The 24,786-nt window shown below is 39.3% G+C and overlaps 1 protein-coding gene across 3 annotated transcripts in view; it reads right to left on the reverse strand.

Annotated features, from left to right (window-relative positions):
* The window catches only part of trpv2.L (transient receptor potential cation channel, subfamily V, member 2 L homeolog), a 56,842-nt gene extending 36,671 nt beyond the window's left edge, over positions 1 to 20,171 (reverse strand). Inside the window, exons 1-4 of one of the 3 annotated variants that reach the window (XM_041581648.1) lie at positions 20,157 to 20,171; positions 18,395 to 18,628; positions 5,057 to 5,357; positions 542 to 684 (exon numbers count right to left, since the gene is read on the reverse strand). In XM_041581648.1, coding sequence (XP_041437582.1) covers positions 542 to 684; positions 5,057 to 5,277 — 364 coding nt within the window. In that variant the 5' untranslated portion in view covers positions 5,278 to 5,357; positions 18,395 to 18,628; positions 20,157 to 20,171. Of the gene's footprint in view, positions 1 to 541; positions 685 to 5,056; positions 5,358 to 18,394; positions 18,629 to 19,109; positions 19,207 to 19,903; positions 19,992 to 20,156 lie in introns of those variants that run through there. The other 2 variants (XM_041581649.1, XM_018246049.2) reach the window with 2 other exon arrangements.
* Positions 20,172 to 24,786: the final 4,615 nt, after the last annotated feature.

Here is a 24,786-nt window from a genome sequence, read left to right on the forward strand (position 1 = left end):
AAAAACCTGTTTGCTCTTTTGAGAAATGGATTTCAGTGCAGAATTCTGCTGGAGCAGTTCTATTAACTGATTCATCTTGGAAAACAAATTTTTCCCCATGACAGTATCCCTTTAAGAAGTTAGTGCTTATTTACAATTTGGAGGCACACTGCCAGCCATTTACATGGGCACAGCTTTCAAAGACTCTAGTGCTGTAGATATTGCACAAAAAAAGGGAGTGGTGGCAGCACACCAAGGTCAACTAATGTACAAATACAACGGAGGTGCAACTGATCTGGTCATATTTACTAAACACAAACAATGCTTGTAGACATGTATGCTTGCTGTAGACTTTATGTTTACCAATTGTCTTTGATCTACACGCGGGACGGCAAGATCAGTGGAACCCTGCAGGAATTAAAATGCTGGGAGATATAATACTGTTTATTTTAGGTGGACCATTGTGTGGATAGATGGATAGCTAGATACATACATACATATATATACATTTTTTGGATTGGGTGTGTGTGTGATTGCTGTAAAAGCCAAATGTCACCCCTACCTTTAAATTCAGTATTTGTCAATCGCTTCATTGTTTTGTGTAGATAGTCCTGAAGTCCAGTCAGATCCTGGGTATCAGCGTTAGCTACAGCATTAAAGATTCTGTCTCTGTCATAAATCTGAGAGGGGTCAAGGACTGGTTGCCTGCAAAACAAAAATCAACCATTATATATACAGTATATGGGTATGGAAATTGTTATGCAGAATGCTCAGTCTTTCCGTAATTTGGAAACCATACTTTATCTACTTAAAATTATTTAAATATTAAATAAACCCAATAGGACAGTTTTGCCTCCAATAAGGAACAGGTATAATGTACTGTTTTATTTTACAGAGAATAATTTGCTTAAAATTGAGTCTATGGGGCAAATTCACTAACCTCTGAAATTGTGCCAGCGACGGCTTTGCTAACATCGCCACACTTCTCCAGGCGAAAATTCACCAAGACAGCGCTAATTCACTAAAATGCGAAGTTGCGTCCAGGGTGCTGAGCGACGATCTTTTGCAATCTGTTACCCTGAAAAACTGAAAAGTCGCCAGCATTTTCTTTTTAGGAACTCCTATCTACTCTATTGCGATTCGACTGGTCTGAGGTGGCGAAGGCAAGTCTGGTGCAAAAGAGGTAACGTTCATTAAAATCTGCATCTTAGTGAATTTGCATAGTTACGTCAATTCGCTCGTAAGAGTGCGAAGTAACGCTACAGTTTATCTCCTTCGCTAGCGAATTTACGCCATTTTATTCACTTCGCCCTTTAGTAAATTTGCCCCAGTACATGCAAGTCACACATGATTGCTAAAGAGAACAGGATAATATAACTATGGAGTGTGAATTAATGCTCAGGGCCTTGTTAAGAGTTGGGGCCATGAATAAAAGCCCTACAATCTTGTATGCTGCCAATAATCAAAGAAATTCAGTCAATAATAGTAGCACCGATGGACACTATGGTGGGTAAGGATTCAATATGCACCAATGTCATCAGAAAGTGTATTTTAAACTGCACTGTGGGTGTCGTGGAATAATCTCCTATCTATATATGTTTGTTCCACGTCATTGCCGCTGCTGCACAAAATAAAACAGAATTCTAATAATTGAGTCAGTAGTCATGCATGTGCAGGCATTTGTAACTGTATTCGTTTTTACGGTGGACCAAAAGTAGAAAGACAGCAATGGGTAACTTATACACCGGGATTCGGTCAATAAATTAGAATATAAATAATATAAGGAATAATATCATTAATATATAGTATTAATAAATAATAATATTATTAAAATAAGTTCTGGGACTTTGTGATACAACTAGAAGTCTGTGACAATCAGTTGACTGGCCTAAGGTCCGTGGGAAGATTCTCCTTTGCTTTATAACCATGGGAAAGCCAACAAATACATCCCTAGACTCTCACTGCTCATTGCTACAGCTGTGTAAAGCACAGAATGCCTGGGTTCTATCTCTAGTAATCGCTGCCTGGGAATATTCCGCCACTGTATATGTCAAAACAGGAAGAACATGTGACACTTAACAGATAATATATTGTCTCTGCTATTACACGAGGTTTTCAAGCACAAATCATTTGTCCTGGTTCTGTCATTGGGTTATATGACCGATCATGACAGGGAAGCCTGATTATACTGTCTTTTCTATGTGAATTTTGTTGCATCAGATGCTGAAATTCTATGGGCCGGGAACTCATTTATAAAACGAATGAAAAAAACAGAAGCGTGTTCAGTAACCGGCACCCGAGACCTGCTCTACAGCCAGTTATTAACTTCCAATTGCTTGGAAATGCATTACAGGTATGGGATCCGTTATCCAGAAACCCATTATCCAGAAAGTTACAAATTACAGAAAGGCCGCCTCCCATAGAACCCATTTTAACCAAATAAACCAAATTTTAAAAAAATTATTTCCTTTTTCTCTGTAATAATAAAACAGTACAGTGCACTTCATCCTAACTAAGATATAATTAATCCTTATTGGAAGCAAAACCAGCCTGTTGGGTTTATTTAATGTTTACATGATTTTTAGTAGACTTAAGGCATGAAGATCCAAATTACAGAAAGATCCGTTATCCGGAAAACCTCATTTCCCAAGCTTTCTGGATAACAGGTCCCATACTTGTATCAGGGCCGCCATCAGGGGGGGACAGGGGGGAGAGTTGTAGGGGGCCCCGAGGGTAAGGGGGGCTTGGCCACGCCACACTTACTTCTTTAGCCGGGCCCCCCATCTTTCTGAGAGCTGCTGACTTTGGGAAGTCATGGACGTTTAAAGGGCCCTGGCCACCCATTTTGGCCACCAATTTTTTTTTCTCATGTGGGGTCCTAGCCACCAATATATTTTGATGGGGGGGCCCTGGATACAAATGCTTTTTTTATGGGGGGCCCTGACCACCAATATCTTTTTATTTTTAATTAACATGTGGGAACCCTAGCCACCAATAGTTTTTTTGTTTTTTTACTGTGTGGGGGGGCGGACCTGTGGGGTGGGGAGGGCAGACCTGTAGGTGGGGCTTGCGGTGGGCGCAGCCCAGAGGGCCCAGGAAATTTTGTTGTATGGGGCCCTGCGATTTCTGATGGCGGTCCTGCGTTGTACTACAATATCACCTATGGCTGCAGCTAAAGTGAAGACTGCCATGCATTTAAATGGGACCTGTCACCCTAGGAAATAATTCCAAATAATTTTTTATCATGTTAGTTAAGCAAAATAAAACTTACTTACACTACATTTATTATTTAAATTTTGTTTGATTCATTCTTGGAATTACACAATCACAGCACACAGGCAGGAGCCATTTTGTAGACACTGTTATTAAGACAAGTTCTGTATCACCCAAAAATCTTGTGTATGCGTCCGAATGGAGGAACCTAATGCCCATACACATTACCCTACATAATTGAGAGAGAAGGGGGAAAGTGGAGATTAGTGATAGGCGAATTTATTCGCCAGGAATGAATTTGCGGCGAATTTTGACGCCGGCGACAATTTGGGTGCTGGCAACAATTAAAGGCGTCCATTGACTTTAATGTGTGTCAAATTGTTGCTGGCTTCAAAATTAGCATTTACGCGGGAAACGGGAGAAATTCAGCCATCACTAGTGGGAAGGGCAGTGACATGTAGGAAGTGCTGAATGGAAAGTGAAAGTAATTGACTGCCCCACCTCTATGCCTAAGGTATAGAGGCAGGGCAGATAATATTTGATTAAAAGCTGAGATATTTAAACGCCTTTATAACAGGTATGAATGCTTCAATGAATAAAACAATATGGGTTCCATGTTTAATTTGCAAATGACTTTTGTTATACGGTGAAGGTGACATGTCCACTTTGAAAGCTCTTATATAACATGGGTGTCTAGCTTGTGACCCTCCAGAACTTTCCAGAAGCAAAGGATGAAAGCTGAAGTTCACAACTGGAGGGTTGCAGTTTAGACCTAAAAGTAAATAAACTGCAATATAAAACTTTAGGTGGAGGCCTAAGAAAGACGAAAGACTTGTATTACTGATGGGATCATATTCCTTTTTTCTCTTTCTTTTGTTGGTATACTTGTTTCAGGAAAAAAAAGTACAAAAGAAAGAGTTCTTATAGGGAAAAAACAGAAAGGGCTACAAGAGGAAATGATGAAGAAAAGGCACGCTCGATTTCAGCTAAAGTCCTAGAAGATACACTAGGGTGGGGACAAATGTGAGCAAAGAAAGCAGCTGCCTATGATGTTGTGGTTTCCTTCAAAAATGATGGTACAGTTCACCTGCCGCGTACAGGAATAAACATGTAAGAAGCAGTCTGCTTTATAACAGAAAAATATATGTAAAAAATAAAGATTAGCCTATTGAAAGGGGTGGTTCACCTTTAAGCTAATTTCTAGTATGTCATAGAGTGGCCAAATCTAAACAACTTTTCAATTGGTCTTCATTATTTATTTTTTCAACAGTTTTTAAATTATTTGCCATCTTCTTTTGACTCTTTCCAGCTTTCAAATGGGGGTCATTTAGATCCCATCTAAAAACAAATGCTCGGTAAGGCTACACATATTGTTATTGCTGCTTTTTAGTACTCATCTTTCTATTCAGGCCTCTCCTATTCATATTCCAGTCTCTTAATTAAAGCAATGCATGGTTGCTATGGTAATTTGGACCCTAGCAACCAGATTGCTGAAACTGCAAACCGGAGAGTTGCTGAATAAAAAGCTAAATAACTCAAAAAACACAGATAATAAAAAATGATAACCAATTGCAAATTGTCTCAAATATCACTCTCTACATCTAAAGTCAGACTGGGCCAGTGGGTCACCGGGAAAAAACCCGGTGGGTCCCGGATCTTTTGGGCCCCGCCAGCCCAGACTCGCTCCTGCACTCCCTCTCGTTACCTCCCAGTCCAGTACTAAAAGTTAACTCAAAGGTGAACAACTCCTTTAATATTGAGAAAACCCCATATGGAGAAAGGAGAAAATATATTCTATATTAAGCACATGGGTTAGGATATTGACAATAGGAAAGGTGCATAAGAAATAGCAGCATTCACTTACTTTCCATTGCCTTTCACTTTTGGCAAGAAGTTCACGTTGATCCCAATGACAGGTGAGTAGTCGTCACTTTCTTTCTGAATTGCCGAGTCCATTGGAGGCTTCTTCTCTTTCTTTCCATCGCTGTTCTTTTCTGCCTTGTCAAACGCCGCCTGGGTATCCTCATCATGGTATTCTAAATTCAGTCTGCCGTTTGGGGGAGCATCTGAATCTGGACCTGACATGATGGCTGCAGGTAGAGTTTCTGCGGTTCAGTATGAGTGACGAGTATCCAGGTAGTTAAACAAACAGCATCTGCTGATACCTAGAGCGCAGGCAAAGCATATATTTGTATAAGAGCAGGAGAGATGGCAGCATGTCACACACACAAATAATTCTCTGTTTGCTTCCAGAACCGGAAAGCCAGGTGTACATGGAATACAACAACAATCGACTGTATGCTTCTGTAAATTATAGTGTTTTATAAAAGAACATTATAAACAGTCAGACAAAATCAACATTCTGTATGTGTTGCTTACTTGCTTTACAGTGGCTCATAACCCAAACACAGAATTAAAATAATTTGCATTCATTAGCTACTGTATATTTTTTGGTTTCTGAGCTTTAGTTTAAGATTTGAGACTAATAATACCAGTCTGTCTTTCAGATCTGCCCTAGGGTTAACTGACTATGCAGATGGTCATTAAAATAACCTCTTGCTTTGGACCAGGGTTGCCCTTTTTAAAGTCAAAATCTCCTTTATCCTCAATTAAGAGAAATTGACTAAAGACCAAAGACCAATGGATTTTGACAGCACTGTCCAAGATGAATCAATTACACCACCTGGTGCACCTAAAATAGTGAATAGGGCAGGCCATCTTCTCTGTTATCCAACTAGATAGCCTGCATGCATATTATCTGGTTTTCATGCAAATAGACAAGTAGCACCCATTTATTCAGGCAGAACTAACCAGAAATGAGAGACAGATGCATCAGAATGCAATGATACAGGCAGCAACATGCCAGCAACAAATTAGCCTTGCAAAGCATGAGCCACACAAGTAAGCCTTTGATTAAGAAGCAGTCAATGGATTTGTTTTCTAGCTACCCCACCCCCCCCCCCCATTGCCAAACACAATGGTATTCCAGAGTTTAAATGGTCAAATCACTCATTAAAAGAATTAAAGCTTAACTAAAGAAGTAGCTAGAAATGTTGTACATTATGTTTTTTCTGTACCAGCCCAAGGCAACCACAGCCCTTTAGCAGTAAAGATCTGTGTCTCCAAAGATGCCCCAGTAGCTCCTCATCTTCTTTTCTGCTGATTTACTGTGCATGCTCTGTGCTGCTGTCACTTACTGAGCTTAGGGACCCACTCACAATATACAGTACACATAGAATAGAAATGTCACAATATAAAGCTGATTAGTGATTAATACAGATAATTACTACATGGCAGCACAGAAACCAGTGCAATTAGCATCAGAATTTAATAATCAGCCCTACAGCATCAGCTTATATTACAGGCCAACCTCATTCTCTGCTTGATAATTTGCAACGACCCCTAAGCTTAGCTTCTCAACAGCTGCTCAGAGCCCACTGAGCATGTGAGTGTCGCAGACACTTTCCAAGATGGTGACCCCCTGTGACAAGTTTGATGTCCTGGATCATTGCTGCTATTGACAAGCTGAAACTTTAGGCTGGTGCAATAAGTTCCCTATATAAAATATGGATTTTTTTAGCCATATTTTTAGGGTTTAGTTCTCCTAATGGCACATGGGGCATATTCTCCATTTTTTGGATGTTGAAAAAGCCCCTGATTGCACCTGCTCAGCCTCTGATTTCACTGAATGGAATCCCCTTGTGACTAGCAGCGGCAGGCAGATTGGGGCAGAACTTGTTCAATTGGTAGCTGTATATTTTTAGGCAATAATAGCACCTCCAAGGAGACCTTTTGGCATTCCATTTCATGTCAGTGGAGAGGCATTTGCAGCAGGTGATTTTATTTAGATAGGATCAGAATCTCCTGCGTACCAATGTGAATGTAGGGGGCGACCTTACCTCGGAACTCTACTATTCTTAGCCATATTCATTTTTAGGGTTTAGTTCTCCTTTAAAAGTTAATATACAATATGTTGAAACTTGTATGAAGCAACTAGCACATGTGCGATCATCTTAGAATATGCTGATACCTCAACAGAGAACAACTGATATTGGCAGAAAACTGCTACCAAGACAACCAGCAATGACACCTGAAGTCCAGCCCATGACAGCTACCTAGCTATTATCCATTCAGTTTCCTAAAATGTTCCTCATATGTGTGCATCTGATGGTATTTTTAGTAATACCATTTTTGACCTCGTGTAAGACAAAACTCAGTAAAGGAAAACCTTTAGTAATAGTCAGGCAATTTATTCTTACATAATACAACATAACAGTTTTGTCTGGGTAAGCTGTTGGAGTAACACACAGAATGTCAGCCAAGGACTTACCAAAGACCCACCTCTTGGTCCAGGCGTTATATAGCTTTCAGAAGGCATTTACAGTAATTGTGACAAGGGGTTCAAGGAAATACCATACATGGTCCGGCGAGGAGACTTACTGGCATATATTTGTACATTCCTGTAAGATGTGCAGTTTTGCAACATAAGAGTTTCTGGTTCCAACTGTCCACAGCCTCGTAAACATCTGTTGGCTAAACATAGCCATTGTGGTACAGACAGCTATTGAGCAACACTTCTGCAAAAGGGCATAAGAGACATGCTGACACTATGCTAACACTCTGGAATCTAAGTAACAGAGTGGGGATCATTTATTTGTATGGCCTAGTATAAACTATATGAGTGACCATTGTCCACAGTAGACCATTTAGCCCTTAAAGTCCATCCTGCCTTAGGCCATATAGCGTTATGGCGTCATAGAGGGCGGGGGTGACAACTATCAACCCTCTGACACTAGCCATTCGTCCGTCTTAGGATTTGGACCGTTCCAGCTATCAAATTCTACTGTCATATCAAATTCTACTGTCATTCCTCTCTTGAAACATTACATATGTTTCACATTAGTAATTACAGGCACAGTAAGAGTGCTGAGAGGACCCCCAGGAACAAGGGAGGTCTATTATAAATGGGACAGTGGTGTACGTTGTTGTGAGTTACAGTTCAACGTCATGGCAGCACCAGTACAGAAGTGCAGCTGAAAGCTGAAATCAGTGAAAAGAAAAAACAGGAAGCTAGGGAGCTACAGATACATCCTGTTTCATGAAATAACTTGGTTAAGTGCAGTTGGGAACAGAAAACCCTATAAAATGACAAAGAATATACAATATACATGTAACATGTTATAAGAGACTAATATGATACTGATTTCATTTCTATTGAAAAGTAAAAAATTATTCTTTCTTTCTTTCTTTCAAACCTCCCCACACATGGCTGAGAAAAGCTTTATCTTATAGATGTAAATCAAATGAGAGCAGAAGTTGGGGGGAGGTGCTTATAGCACAAATTCTAACAGAGAAATATAGACCAAGTATTAATGCTAGAATGACATGGATAGACTTAATGAAACTTTCAATGGAGTTGTTTAACCAGCTATAAAATTTTACCTAATCATTTGGAATAACTGAACTGTTCTATAAAAAGATTACACTAATTGTTGCAGTTCTAAAACTTTGACTATATGACATTCAACAAACATTTCAGAAACAATATCAGTACAACCTTCTTTTTCCTATCAAAACACATGCTAATCTAAAATCATACTATTTTGGTCAGCTACTCTATTTATTTGCACAACCTCTATGTTTATAGTTACATAGTTAAATTGGGTTGAAAAAAGACAAAGTCCATCAAGTTCAACCCTTCCAAATGAAAACCCAGCATCCATACACACACCCCTCCCTACTTTCACACAAATTCTATATACCCATATCTATACTAACTATAGAGCTTAGTTTATGACGGTGATAAGATTTATATTTTTTTATAGATTTAACATTATGGGCGGGACTATTCTTGGAATCTAGATTCTACTCAATACTAATATTAGCACATGACAGAGTTCTATTATTATGGGGTTTATCAGTTGTTTTTTTCTTCGTCAGTGCTGTTTACACACAACCGGCTACATATAGAGCTGAGGACCTGGGGCAATAATACAATAATAAGTAATTGCAGGAAACTTCCCTTCTAAAAACTTTTGAACCAGATACAATTTTACCTTTGTTGTTTTCATAACTAATCTAAAACTAAACATATAGAGAAAATGTTACATTATCACATTCCCATTGTTCTTATAAATTGCACACAATTTAACTATATCACATTCAATACTGTATGAATCGAAAACTTAAAATTAACCCGTTTCAATATCAGTCCATCAGTTCATTATAGGGGAAAGTCCAATCAGAGAGACATCATGGCTTTGGATAGGCATATGAAGAAATATTCAACAGTCACTTGTATTCAGTCAATGCAGCAGTCTCTGTACAGTTTTTTTTAAGAGTTCATAATCAGTCCATTGATCCGATATTAGTATAGGCAAAAATGTAAAGGCATCACAGATATGAATGGCAAACTTGGAAATGGCTCTTTGTATGCATGCAGAGTTTCTTTCAATGAGTGGTGGGATCAATGATAGTTGTTCTATTTGGAATGGATTGGAATAATCTCAACAGCTACTGATGGAATTTTGCTCAGATCACCAACCTGGAAACAAAGAGACAATGTGACAATATCTGGTGTTCTGGTAATACTGACTTGTCTAATGTACTAGCTAAAGAACTCTAATGAAACTGAATGAACTGTCAGTAATGAGAAGTGGTTGTACATTTATGATATGAGTGAAGGACATTTGTTTTCTTGTGTTTAATTCAAATGGGGAAAGTCCACAACACCTGATAGGATTGTTGCAGAGAATTGACAGGACAGCTGGGAATAAATCCAACCAAATGCTGCCAGTAATTGTGTTGTTGGAAGTGGGATGGTACAAAGACACAACTCCACTTAATATCAGTGATATTTGCAATTTTGTAACAGAATCGAAAATTTAATTGTGTAAATTATCAAATACAACCTGTACTGTTTCCTTCTTATAACAAAATAATATTGATTAATCATAACCAGGAAAAACATTTAACAAGTTCTCTCTTGTATCTATATTTATATTTTTATATTTTTAGCCTAAATGAAAATGACATAGACCCATTTTAGTAGCATCATTTATTTCTACAAATTTGGTAGTGAAATTACTGGTTATCAGACAAAATCAACAATAAATTTAAGTCACTTCTGCATTTTCTTACACTTGCAGACTTGTGATGCAAGATACACAAGTGCAAAGATTACGGGAGAAGTTTTTCTTTTAGCAGCGGCACAAGCACATAAGCTGCATTTTTATTAACTGAAACTTATTTAATTAGAAAAAATAGTAACAACAACAGAACCCACAATATAATACTCCCCTCTTGTTGTACTGCAGATGCAGTACAATAATATGAAATAATGGATTCACATCTGTCTAGAGAATAATGAAAATAATTTAACCTGTACCAATGAGTGAATCGGGTATGGATCCAAACTGCATCAAGTTTACCTTCATGTTGGTGAAAAAGATCCAGATGCAGGAGATACAGAAAAAAAAATACAGATGAGTATGAAATGGTAAAGTTAAAAATATTTGCTGTGGTTAAAATTTCCTGAGCCAGCGAGCTGACAAAAGAGGAAGTTACAAAACAGTGAGTATCTGAAATATTGTGCAACGGAGGATTCTGGGAAATGTAGTTTTTATGACAGTACCAGCAAACAGAATCCTTCTTGTTATTAATTGGACTATGAACTAGATTTCCTCTAAAGGGTGCTGTAAGTCTAATGCACCATTAAGTACTTCAGTGTGAAACAACTGACGGTGATTTATTTGGTCGTCAGGACGTTTGTCTTCAGAATATTCAGGGGAAGTACTACTGTTAATAAGCTTAAAACATTCTGAACCATTAGCTCAATAAGAATCTTTATTACTGGGGGCTGCACCGTCTGTGGAACCAAAAAGTTCTGAGATTGTGTAACCCTGTATCACTCTAAAATTGCCAATAGGCACATTCAAATTTGGCATTTAATTGCTCCTGGTATCCATATAAAGGACTGGATCTAAGTTTGCTGAGCAAGGAGCAGAGCATAGGTGTAATGTCTCAGCTGAAGTATATGTGAGAAATATCACTTTCTATTGGTGGGCAAAAGCCTGCTAGATCTAATAGCATGCAATTTGCATAGTAAAATATTTACTCTTTCACGTATCCTTTATCTGTCACAGTAGAATTTCAAGTTGTGAGGGAAGAAAACTATCGCCCTCTGGCCAGGAAAACGCAGTCTTGTCCCCTCAGCTGTGACACTTAACAAAGGCTTTGAAACTTAAAATGTTTTGGGCACTCAACTAGCATATCTAGGAGGATTGTTAGATATTCCAAACTGATGGAACATGTTTTTTTTCAGATCACAAGTCAAACATAATACACTTAGAAAAAGAGTTATCAATCTGACACATAAAGATAAAAAAGAGAAGTAAGTTTAGTTTGAGACAAAAACTATAACAGAGAACATTTAAAGAGACAACACTAATATTTCTGTTAACACAAGAAAGACAAGTGGAGTGAATTAACCTTATTCACGAGTAACCCATTCACAAACAGAAATACACAAGAGAACTAATGTTACTATGAGAATAGTAACAAAGAAGACAATGTTAGGATAAGATAAGAATAGTGACATGATAGTCTAAGACAAAATGACAATATTTTAGTGATAGACCCATAGAACAAATATTACATTACCAGAGGTACCTACTAAAACATTTAAACATTAAAGAGAACTAAAAACAGTAAGGCAAACATATTCATTACAGACACATCAAAGTCATATAACCGTCAAGTCAAGTCAAGTCAAGTCCTTTTCTTTCTAACATACACACAAGTATTACATTCAAAATATGCTCTAACAGACCTGTAGGATGCAAAAAAGCTTAGCAGCGAGCTATTAACATTGGTTTATAAAACAAACAGGGAAAACAAACATATAAACTGGAGTCACCTGCAGGAAAAAATTATGTTATACTTTTCTCAGTAATTTAGAACAAGCTTACAATTGAGTGGAAAGGGAGAAAATAGGTTTGAAGTTGCAGTTGGACAACACCTAAATGTTTGTAGGGCTCTCGTTTTTCATCTGACAATTCAAACAGACAGGAAAGTGATTCACACTTCACGCAGCAAGCAGACTCTGAGATAGAGCCACAAATTCTCTCGTACACCATTACACATATGACAGTTACACTAAAGTTATTCACACACTCGGCTAGGCATATGACAGTTACACTAAAGTTATTCACACACTCAGCTAGGCAAACATTCAACATTCATGGATCCTTTTGCATTCATCAAACAACATACAGTACACGTGTAATTTCTATTTCAAGATGTTTTAGACTACACTTCATGATAAGGAATAACAGACGTACAAAATACAAAAACAGGAAGGAAACTGCGGATTCCTATCATGAATGGCAGATAATTTCAGCTGATTAACACAACAATTAACACAACAATAGGCAAAAAGAAGAAGTTAGAAAACATATATACCCCACCCCGGGGGGTACTTACGCGCGTGTATCCATCATCCGTTAAAGTAAAGCTTTACGGGGAAACCTTCCTGGAAAAGAGATATCCACGGGTAAACTATCGACATCCGAGAACAAAGCTTCCTCGGGTACACTCCAATGGCCACAGCCTGGAGCCCTCCATTGCCTGAAAAAAATTGACTGGAAAAAATGAATCACAGTCGGCGGGTCACCATATGATGGTATTTTTAGTAATACCATTTTTGACCTCGTGTAAGACAAAACTCAGTAAAGGAAAACCTTTAGTAATAGTCAGGCAATTTATTCTTACATAATACAACATAACAGTTTTGTCTGGGTAAGCTGTTGGAGTAACACACAGAATGTCAGCCAAGGACTTACCAAAGACCCACCTCTTGGTCCAGGCGTTATATAGCTTTCAGAAGGCATTTACAGTAATTGTGACAAGGGGTTCAAGGAAATACCATACATGGTCCGGCGAGGAGACTTACTGGCATATATTTGTACATTCCTGTAAGATGTGCAGTTTTGCAACATAAGAGTTTCTGGTTCCAACTGTCCACAGCCTCGTAAACATCTGTTGGCTAAACATAGCCATTGTGGTACAGACAGCTATTGAGCAACACTTCTGCAAAAGGGCATAAGAGACATGCTGACACTATGCTAACACTCTGGAATCTAAGTAACAGAGTGGGGATCATTTATTTGTATGGCCTAGTATAAACTATATGAGTGACCATTGTCCACAGTAGACCATTTAGCCCTTAAAGTCCATCCTGCCTTAGGCCATATAGCGTTATGGCGTCATAGAGGGCGGGGGTGACAACTATCAACCCTCTGACACTAGCCATTCGTCCGTCTTAGGATTTGGACCGTTCCAGCTATCAAATTCTACTGTCATATCAAATTCTACTGTCACATCCTACCCAACTGTTTAGGATTCAGGCTCCCTCTTTTCAGTCTCTGCAGTATTCAGCCCAGCAACCCAACCTGACTTTAACCCTAATAAGCCTCCAGGCTACCCCTCACCTTGAGTGGCTGCATTCCCATGGTTTTAGGAATATGTGCCGTACATTTTAAAAATGGTTTTACAATTGGGAAGATGAAAACAGGTAAATCCTTATTTAATATAATCTAGATTAGTGTAACTCTTACAGAATTCTAGTTTGTCAGAGAGAGATCAGAAATCTTATAAAGCTAGTATACCAGATAGCCAGCCATAAGATAATCACTCACTCTGTTACACTAAATATTCCAAACATCTTGGTTATGTCGGTGTCCTTGAAACAGAAAGAACTATGATAAAATATAACTCTTTTGCTCTTTAACTGAAGTGTTGCTGGATCCCAATTTAGGGTATTTCTGGATGATTTGAAGAGATTTTGGGAAATGTAGTTCTTTTTAACCCTATTGGAAAATATGCCTCTTCATTTGTATAAAAGTGAATAGAGAGCAGAAGAGTTCCCCTCTGGCAAAGTGTGGTAAGCCTATTTTGATCCTTTTGTAAATATGCCCTTAAGGAAGGAATGTATAGAACTCCAGAAACCAAAAGAGGCAGAAGAGGAGGCTCAGCTTCAGGTTAATCATGGGTGTGTCTCACTTCAATTAGGTGCATTCAGGGTGGCCCTCTGGCAAACTGTGCTAAGATCTATTGTCACCTTCTAATAAATATGTCTCTATATGGGGCCCTCGGGGAGGTATCATTTATAATAATATTATGTTATCATGCAAAGAAGCCTGTGGAGCGATGGTGAGGACTGTGGGCAGTGAATCCCTTTTGACAAGTCACTTCTAGCGAATGCCAACAGCAAAACAAGGACTTCAATGTAGTGTTAGAAAGAAATGCCCATTAGAGGTCACCCATAGATCTATTGACTTGTTATGCTCTCCCAGCTTCCCTGCTCCAACCTCATGCAACACTATACATAGGCCCTAATTAATAACCCATTAAAAATGAAGCCAGGCACCAATGAAGTAAATCTAGTTCCCCACCCAGTCCTGCACCACTGGCATCACAGCAGTCACTCTCGGTATAAACAAACATGGGGTGACCCTTGGGTGCCTGAGCAGAAACTCCTTATTTAAAATCTAAATAGTTATGTACATACACCTGTGCCCTGTCCTGTTCCTACAAGATACTTTATGAGTAAAGTATAAGTAAGTAAAGTGAGAAAACAGATGTAAATAAAGAAGGAAAATAGATTTGAAACCATGATGACAATGTGTTTTTCCTCATATAGAGAGTATATGTGAGTGCCCCACCCAACATGCCTTATCTGCACACCCTGAGAGAGGCTTTGCACACAGTTTTCATGCTTACCACCACAGTTTCCTAAATGTTTCTAAGGGACTGACATGCAGCTCTCCTGCAAACCATATTGACATGCTAAGTACTCAAACACAGGTTAATAATGCAATGATCTCCAGCCTCGTCCATCTTTACAGTGAAGATAATAAATTCCTTTTTAATAATCCTATTATAGATTATTATTCTTTATATCAATATGTGCTCTGTTTATTAAGGCTGCTGAGAATGGTTTCCCTTAAATTGTTGCCTCTGCCACCCCACTCCCTGTAAATTTCACATTTTACCCACCCTTCCTTCTCCATAGATCAAAGAGGGGATGAGTGAGGAGGTAGAGGAGAAATAGAGTGTGAATGGGATAAGGGAGGTGAATGTAGTGATGAAGTGATAGTGAAGAGAGGTGAATGAGCAGGGGGGGTGTGGTGCTGGGCAAATAGGTACGAAGAGATAAAATGAGTAAGTTGGTGGAAACAGAATGAGGAGAGGGTGGGTTCAATGGTGAATAGGTGGTAGGTGAAGTGGTGTGAGTAGTTAGCAGTCTAATGCTCTGTACAGGATGACTGGTTCCAACAAATAATAGGACTCTTATTTCCCCTCCTCCTCTTTCTCACACTAATTTCTCAACTTATTTCCCACATAAACACCCTCTCCTTGCTCTATTTTTACCCCACCTTACCAAAAACAACCTCTCTTTGTACTACAACCCACTTCTCCCACCCTCCCCATGCCTACTTCCACCCCGCTGTACACTACCTCTCCTTGTGCTATTTACACCCCATTTTACTCAGGCACCTTGCTGATTTCCACTGCACTTTACCCACCCTCTCCTTGCCTCCATGCCCACTCCACCTCACTCTACCTCTCCTTGTTATACTTCAACCTTGCCTTCTCCATCTTCCCCTTGTATACGTCCTCCCCACCCTACCAACCCTCTTCATTGTCCAACATCTACCATACACACCCTCTCCTTGTCTACTTCTACTCCCTCTTTGCACCTCTACCTTATCCACTCTGTCATTTTTTATGTCCACACCCAAACTATCCATATTTTGTCCTCAACCAACATTTCTCACTGTGTTCCACCATCTCCCCTCTTACTTTACCCACCTTAATCACCTCACCCTTTGCTTGATCAGGTTATTTTTAATTTTGCACTCTTCTAACACTATTCCATGCCTACTATACCAATGCCTGTTTTGCTTGACTTTACTTACCCCCTTCACTATTGTCCCACACCAAAGAAATGCCGCCTTCATCATCCCCAACCCTAGGAAGTGGAGTCATGACTCAGTTTACATGACACAATGTCAGAGGACTGGGCTCTAATTACCAGGAAGTGAACAGTATTTTTTAAAATAAAAAATTGCAGAACTAGAACACATGTTTTTATAATGTCCTCTGGCACCTTTCCAGTTTTGCTGACCAAAACTAATTGCTGCTTGTTTACCATGGACTAATTCAAATGTACACTTTAGCACCTATCTTTGTAAATTAACCCTATAACCTACATGTAGACAGGCAGGTTGATGAGGGGGTTAGTGAAGAACAACTTGATTTTTCAGTTTGCAGTACTTGGGTGTAGGCTTGATTCCAGTCAGGGCAATATCTGCAAGAAGAGTGTATACTCTCTCACCCCCAAAACATACCAAAAGTTATTGGCTTCTGATAAAATTTACCATTTTGTGTATGTAGCCACCCCTTCTGGCGCCCTTCCTGAGCTGCAACCACCCTCCGGGCCCCTACACATACTACCCAATTGGCACATTTTTTAAATCTCACATGAGAACTGACAGTAGAGACTGACCTCTCAGCGTGTTGATGAGTATTTCTCTATGTTCATCAATATTAAATACAAATTATTTATAAGTTATTATTATTATTATTATTATTATTATTATTAAAAGCACAAGAGCATTATTAAATACACAGCAAATACAAGAAAAACAAGTCTGGGCAAATGAGTATTGCCCTGGTGAGGCTTGTGCTATTAGGAAAATGATTTGCTTCTCTTGGAAATTTCTCCTGCCTAATAACCAAAAATGGAAACAGGGGAAGCAGAATCTCCCACACTCTTTCCAGGATTTGGAGCACAACCCCTGATTTTCCATAGACAAAGCTAATAGGAATCCTCAGCTACAAAGCCTGCATTTCTCTGCTGACTAAGAACAGAAATATTTCCAAGCATTTCCCTTGACCCTTGCGACATCTTTTTTCATATTCCCAGCAAAAGTTTGATGTACAGATGTATCTTTCTAAGCCCACAAATATAATGTGCTACTTTCTATATACATTCATAAAACATCTTCAGTAGCTTTAAAGTTTCCTGGAAATCTAATTCCTTTTGAAAGCACTATCTTCTGCACTGCTGGTTCTGTCTTTTGAAATTATGTAGCTTTGTATACTTCGTCACAAGGCTGTAAATCAGCTGGCTTCTGTTGTCAGAACCACCAGGGCAGAGAATAGAAAGGGACAGACAAGATACTGCTTTCAACAGCTGTTATATTTACCAACAACTTTAGAATTATTGAGAATTTGTAATTCATTTATAACGTGCTTAAAATTACACTTTCTTTCATTTTATTTTATTATTTTTTGGTTTACATCCCCTTTAATGTATCTTCTGCATTACTAGTTCCCTGTTTTAGGCAAAACACAATGTGATTTTATTGTAAACTCAGCTATAAAGCTTTTCCCCTGCACAAATAAATAGTATTTCAGGCTCAGAGCAGGAGCCACACCCTATTGTATAGCTGTACAATTCAGCAGCAATGATGGTGCCTCCAACTCCTGCTCCTTTCTAACACAGAGGTGCGAAGAACGAGCTGAGTAGATGGAGAACAATCATGGGAAGGGTTACAGGGCTCCATCTGGATAAGTACAATTTAGGGTGGGTAACAGGGAGGGCTAATGTAACGGGGAATAAAATATTCACTTGAAATGTATAATGATGTGTGTTTCATCAAGTTTTAAGAACTCCCTAAGTTCAAGGGTTGCAATGAGGGCATCACATTCCCTTCCAATAAATATACAGTATTGTGGAAAGCCAAGAACACAGGGACAGTACTAGTTACAAGAGTTAAAAGATCCAAAAATAGTACTGAGTGTGATTTTTTGTAAAATTAGGGAAAAGTCCACAAACTGTACTCTGCAAAGGACTGTAGAAGGCAATGAAGCTATATAAGTAATCATATTAATGCCCCAGTCATCTCCAGAAAGGTTCCGGAAGCTCGGCAGAACCTACATAGATTCTCAACAATTTGTAGCTTAAAATGTTTCTGCTTAAACCGACTACAGCCAAAAAATTCTCCTAGACCCTTTTCTTTACAGATCCCTATTAATGCTCATAGTGCTGCAAAACTTTTCATTGTTCTTAGAAACTAAGTTCATCAGGCTGAAATGAAAGAAGAGGAGGAAAAATTTAAAAGACTTCACTTACCGGATCAAGTCCCAGTCCTGAGAGGAAGAAAAAGGCAAAACAAATCCACACACCCCAAAGAAAGTGACTGTGTGATGAGGTCAGATGGAGATCCAGAGCACTGCAGTAATGGTGAGGCACCTCTCTGAATTCCACAGCCTAAAAATCCACATCTACAAGTCTTTGCATGCCATTGGATGGGCAGTCTGCCTTTAAAAGTCACGTTGCAAGAGTAGGTCTGCTTAACCCTTTGTGCTGAGGAGAAGAGTGAAGGATAGATGAGTTTGGTGGGGCACATTAACAGCATTTCTCCTTTTTTCCTCTATGTCCAGGGATGTTTTAGGTCTCTGCTTGTCTTTCTGTCCTCAGTAAATCTGTCCTCCTATGCTTCTTTGTCACTCCAGAGGCACCTAACACAACAACTAGTGCCTTCTGTGTACTCCCTCTTTCCCCTCCTCTGCTTATACCTCCCTTCTTCTTTTTTTCACTTGAAACCCCCTTCTTCTGGCTCTCACAAGCACTGCCTTTCTTCCCTCTCTCTGTTGCTCCATTGTACTGTTGTACTAGCCTTTTCTCTGGGCTGCTTTTTAGATCTCCAGTGAAACTCATTGTAATGCTGGTCTTTTGCTTACACACACACAAACACACACAGACACACACATGCACACACACACACACACACACTCATCTCAACAGCCCAGTCATTTCTGAAAGTCTATCTCCTGTGCATCTATACCTCTCATTGGTGTGCACAGCCTGTGCAAAGGAAGCATCTGCCACAATTAGATAGCCTTTTGTGTAAAAAGATATGAAGTTCTTGTGCTTGCTAAACTATTCATAACAGAGAGATGGGAGTGCACCACGTCTAAACCACAGACCTTACAGAATGAGGAACTACCCAACAGTCACCACTGAACTGATCACTCTTGCAAACGTATGGGTTTCTTGATAAAGTACTTCCGCATTAAAGCCCAGAATAGAAACTTAACCTATACTGAAGACATATTTAAGAAACTCAAATCTAATTTCATTTTTACCCAACTTCTGGTGGCCATATTAAACATTTCCAATGGCTGCAGTCAAACTATAGCGGCTGCACAGTACAAGATACAATGTAGAGTTCTAAATCAGCACTTTGCAGTACCATAAATGGTATAGTAAAGTCATAGTAGGGATTTTCAAAAATCTAAGTACCTAGGGTACTATTGTGAGCTGTTTTATGCCCAGTCAATTCAGAAAATAGCAGAATAAAACTCAAGGTATATATGCCCAGGCATAAAGATAGAAGCAGGATTTTTTTAAATCTCTTAAAACAATGTAGTAACAGTACCGGGTTTAAAATTCGAAGCAGCAATGCATTGAGGTCAATCAGGCTCTTACCAACAATATAAAGACCAATCATTTGGGTATAGTCTATCAGGCTCAGGAGTAAAACAACTGACTACAATGCAATAGATCCAGTAACAGACTTTAATAATTTGATAATATAAAGCATACCACATTGTTGCTATATAAATGGATGGGGTATACCTTTACGGCTGCGGGGCAGAAATCCATATGCGGTGCACATTTCATTCCCTGTAGCAGGCTTCCGAAACAGGTTCTGATTTACCATTTATGCTACCCTAGGCCAATATTTTGTGCTGCTCTCCTTCACCCATGGACCAAACCCCTGTCTTCAATGTCTATAAACTAAGGAAAAATTAATGTTTTACAGCTTCCAGTTGAAATAGAAGCATAATAATACAGTCACCCTGCCACCCTAGGTCCAGGCCCATGTTACCTATACACAGATCCAAGCATAAGTCCAAGAAAAGGTTCCAGCACTCTGCCAACTGCAAATGGCTATGCGTGTGTTCTGATTGCATGCGCAGTTCTTCTAAACAAAGCATCAATTAGGGGTGTGTTTGGGATCACCAAGCAGCCTATCACAGCATTACTTAATATTGTCATGCTTTAATTTGTAAACAGCCCTCTCTGGTTTTCCTGAATAATATTATTGTTCATTCACATCCCAGCTCTGACAGCAGCAAATGAAATATCCTTGTAGATTAAAGAACTGTAAATGTATCTATTTCAGCAGTATTTACCTTCATGCGAGGTTGCAGTGGCTTTCCCTTCTTATCTGCTTTCTCCATATGTATAGCGATCATCTAAGTTTTCCTCCTGATCAACAGACAAATAAATTAGACTTAAAGAGATAGCAAATAAAAAGCTGCAATAGCTTTACCCACCGCCGTACTGTTCTACATTAGATATATTACCAATATGGCGAGAATAGGTATTGACTCTTAACCCTTGCTTGATTTAAAGCTTTATTTTAACCAGATTATATAGTCACTATAAGCAAAGGAACTTCGAGGGCAAAGACAAAACCCATATCTCTAAATAAAATGTAGGAATTATGAGGAGGTAAGGCAGTTTTCTCCAGTCCAGGAAGCGCTAGTAGTCAATAACAGATTTGCTTTAATTTTAGAAAAATCACTCAACAGTAATTACTACAATACAACCTCAGACATTACTTCCAGAACCTACAGATCCTACAGTTAAATAAGGTAGAGCAGCACCTTAATAGTGCTTTCAATAGTGCCAAGATAGTAATGTTGAAGGTAGAATTCTGTAAGCCCAGCATACATCCCTGATGATTATGTGCACTTTCAATGTATGGTCCAGACACAATACAAATCGTTGGCGGCACTCAGTGCACAGTCCATGATATAAACAGACAAGGTCACATTTTGTAGTGTCTCATGTTTAACACCATTAAGTTCTGCCACTGGTTGTGCTATCATTGGTAGTCATAGTTTAATAGGCTCCACTGCATCTGGGCCCTAAACTCTAGCGTACACGGCCTGCTATGCAATTGGCTTTGGTCTAGACTTATGTCCTGGCTAGAGGAGAGCCAGAGGGTTTGAAACCCTGAGCTTTTTCCCCACAATAAAGAGGAGGGAGAGGCTTGCTGAGACTTGAAAAAAGTCAAATTTGTCCTTATTTGAGGACACAGTGGTGGCCAACAGATATGTACAAACAAGCTGATGCCGATAGATCAAAAGACAGATATGTTTGATATGTATCTTCAATATTGCTACAACATGTTTGGAACTGGTCTAGCACTGGTCACTGGAAGAGAGGCCTTTTTTGTCATCCACACTGAACAAAAATCAGCAATCAAATGTATTTTTGCCCATGCAAAGTTGAGGCCCATTGTTGTGTTATCACTGGTTATAGGGTGCTACATTCTAGAGAGCCTATTAACCTAGCCTAGTCCATATCAACCACATTTATGGGCAAATAAAGGACTTTGCTGCTGCACAATAACTGTGTACTTTCCTTTTAAGGATGTTAAAATGTTGCCTGTTACAAGGGTGTCTGTTGCCAAAAATCTCATCTAATTTTAGACAGCATGTCCTTCCCACTTATTTCAGTTTATTTCTTAAATCTCTTATGCTGAAAAGTGGTGTAACTGCCAACAACAAGGTGCAGATACCAAATTGCCAACTTGCCTGTTATAGAGATTAGGCCCATTAACTGGATGCTAATGACTGGACTGCTCAAATAAAGTACCCCCTGTTGCAAAATATGAGGATATTAGAAGTCACTTAGGAGTTCCATGAGTTGTATAAAAGCATATACAGTATATAGTGAATAAAGTACCCCCTATTGTAATATATATGGATGTTAAAGGTTACTGAGGAGTTCCATGACCATATAAAAGCACAAGGCCAAATGCTTTTATACAGGTCATGGAACTTCGAGGTGACTTCTAATATCCTCATATTTTGCAACAGGAGGTAGTTTGTTTATTATAAGACACAAGTTTCAGTGAGTCATGTGACAAAAATGACAGCAACTCGCACCCGACCCTAACCTGCCGTGTGCTCCTATTTATATACCCACGCACAACCCACCCCGCTGTGATGTCATAGAAGGGGCGGGTCCCTCCAAAACTTGAGTATATAAAAAGGAGTGCATCCGTTGGTAGTGGGGCACTAGAGGGTCGCAAACTTTGAGCAGAAGTCGACCCAAACCCACCCGACCGACAGGTAAACCCTTTGGGCCGGCCCACACATCACTAAACCAAACTATGGTTTTGGTCCTCTAGGGCTGCCCAGAGCAGTGAAAGGAGGGCAGGCCCGGACTGGCAATCTGTGGATTCTGGCAAATGCCAGACGGGCTGCTGAAAGATGCCATAGGCAGTCACTATTTAGTGGGCTGGTGGGGGGCTATTTGGGTCTCTCTGTGCTTGAAATGCCAGGGCCTATTTTGAGTCCCAGTCCAGGCCTGAAGGAGGGGTTAAAATGTGAGGGTGAATGTGCACAAGCCTGGTGTAAATAAACTTACACCCTTAGCATTTATGAGAAAACACCAAAAGCATTTATAACAATAAGCATTAGAAACCCTCCAACTCTGACTTTAGGGACAGTAGTATATGGCAAGCTTCATGCTTGTGTTTCTACCAAAGTGTTTCTCTCTTGTTGTTAGGAGCCGGGTAGCAACAGCCACCGCCGGCGAGGCAGGAAGCTGAGAATTGATGCAGTGAAGTGTAAATGAGCAGCTCTGCAAATAGAAACAGGGTGTCAGATCACCGGAACTAGACGTGACAGCACCAGCCTACATAGTCACAGCCAAAGTCTCATTTATTATACTTATAATACAAGAGTTTATTCCTACTTCATCCTGAGACACCACTACACTGCTTTAAAATGCAACCTGCTGCGCTTCACCTTCCTGTTTTCTTTGTCTGACAGTGGATGTTGAGAGTTGCAGTTCTGGAGAATGCTTGGTGGACAACCATGACACCATCTAGGTATGGGACGGATTATCCGGAATACTCGGGACCTAGGGGTTTCCAGATAAGGAACATTTATGTCATTTGGATCTCCATACCTTAAATCTACTAAAAAATAATTTAAACATGAATTAAACTCGATAGGCTCCCCTATTCATCTTCCATTTCAATCCTCAAACAGCTGCCTGGTTGCTAGGGTAATTAAGCCCTAGCAACATCACAGTTCTGAAAACTCCAAGCTGGTAGCTGCATAGCAAAAATATAAATAAATGAAAAAGTTTAAAAGTTTATTTTAAGGCAGTGGCGTAACTATCGGGGGTGCAGGGGTGTAATTGCAATTTTAGTACCCTTTCATCTTCTGGTGTTTGTTAAGTTAAAGGGCAAGTCAACCCCAAAATAAAAAGTTGGCAAATAAAAGAAACATAATTCTAAGCAACTGTCCAATATACATTAAATAAAATTCTCAGTGCTTTTAAAGTTATTTGTAATAACAATTGCTATTGAAAGCAGCATTGGCTTAACGCTGGTTGTTACTTTTTAAACAATATTGCAAAAGTTTTAGTTCCCCAGCAAAGACAAGTCTGTTAATCAGCTGCCTTGTCTTACATTGTATCAACAGTCTGAGCCATCAAGGCAGAAAATAGACAGGGACAGGCACTGATTTCAATAGCAATACATATACAAATAATTTAAAAAACATATTAATGAATGTAATGAATGTATATTGCAAAGTTGCTTAGAATAATATTTTATTTTCCCTTTAAGTTAACATTGTTCCCTAGGGAGCAATACACACAAACCAGTGCCAGCAGAGACATTTGCTGAAGAGAAGATTTAATGGGGGCACAGCCCGAGGGGAACCAGCTTGGCTCTACTGGCAGTAAGTGTAAAATAATTAAATTTAAATGGGAATTGCATTAATAATGATATAAATTATAACGACTTATATATAACCCGTTCTTTATTTCTGTGAAACCGACAATGATGTATAGACTTTTTGATTTGCAAATGATTCGAGGAAATTGCCCCTGGAGACCTACTATACTGATACTACTGAGAAGTGCGATTACCAGTAACATAGATATCGCTCAGACATCAGGAAAGCTCTTGCATCCAGCTCCCGTCGGATCAGAGAAAAAGACACAATTTAAATTGTATTGGGTGCAGCAGCAGATCATTCATAGAGTGCAAGTTTGTGTTTCGCTAGGAGAATCAGTGGTTGCTTCTGACATGCAGATAATTGCTTATGGTCAGTGATCAATGCAGCCAACAGTGCTAACCTCTAGGGTGCACTTACCAGACATTTGTAATATCAGTCATATAACAATGTTGTCTCTCTCTCTCCCAGCCGGCGGCAGTAGCACTGACTATGATGTAGCATCTTACATGCACTGTGCTGTCTGCAGGATTGTTATGTGACAGTCCCCTGCAATGATCAAACAGTGGGCAACTATATAGGAGATGGCCGCCCTATTGGCCTTAATTATTCCTTTAAGGGGCAGTTCACCTTTAAATGAACTTTTTTATTATTTAGAGGCCTAAATAGAAAGTTGAGTAATGTGCAAAGGTAATGTGCAATTTCACAAGCATAAAAAACACATACAACTGTAATGAATAATAACTC

This window comes from Xenopus laevis, chromosome 2L, assembly GCF_017654675.1.
Source record: "Xenopus laevis strain J_2021 chromosome 2L, Xenopus_laevis_v10.1, whole genome shotgun sequence".
Taxonomy (NCBI): domain Eukaryota; kingdom Metazoa; phylum Chordata; class Amphibia; order Anura; family Pipidae; genus Xenopus; species Xenopus laevis.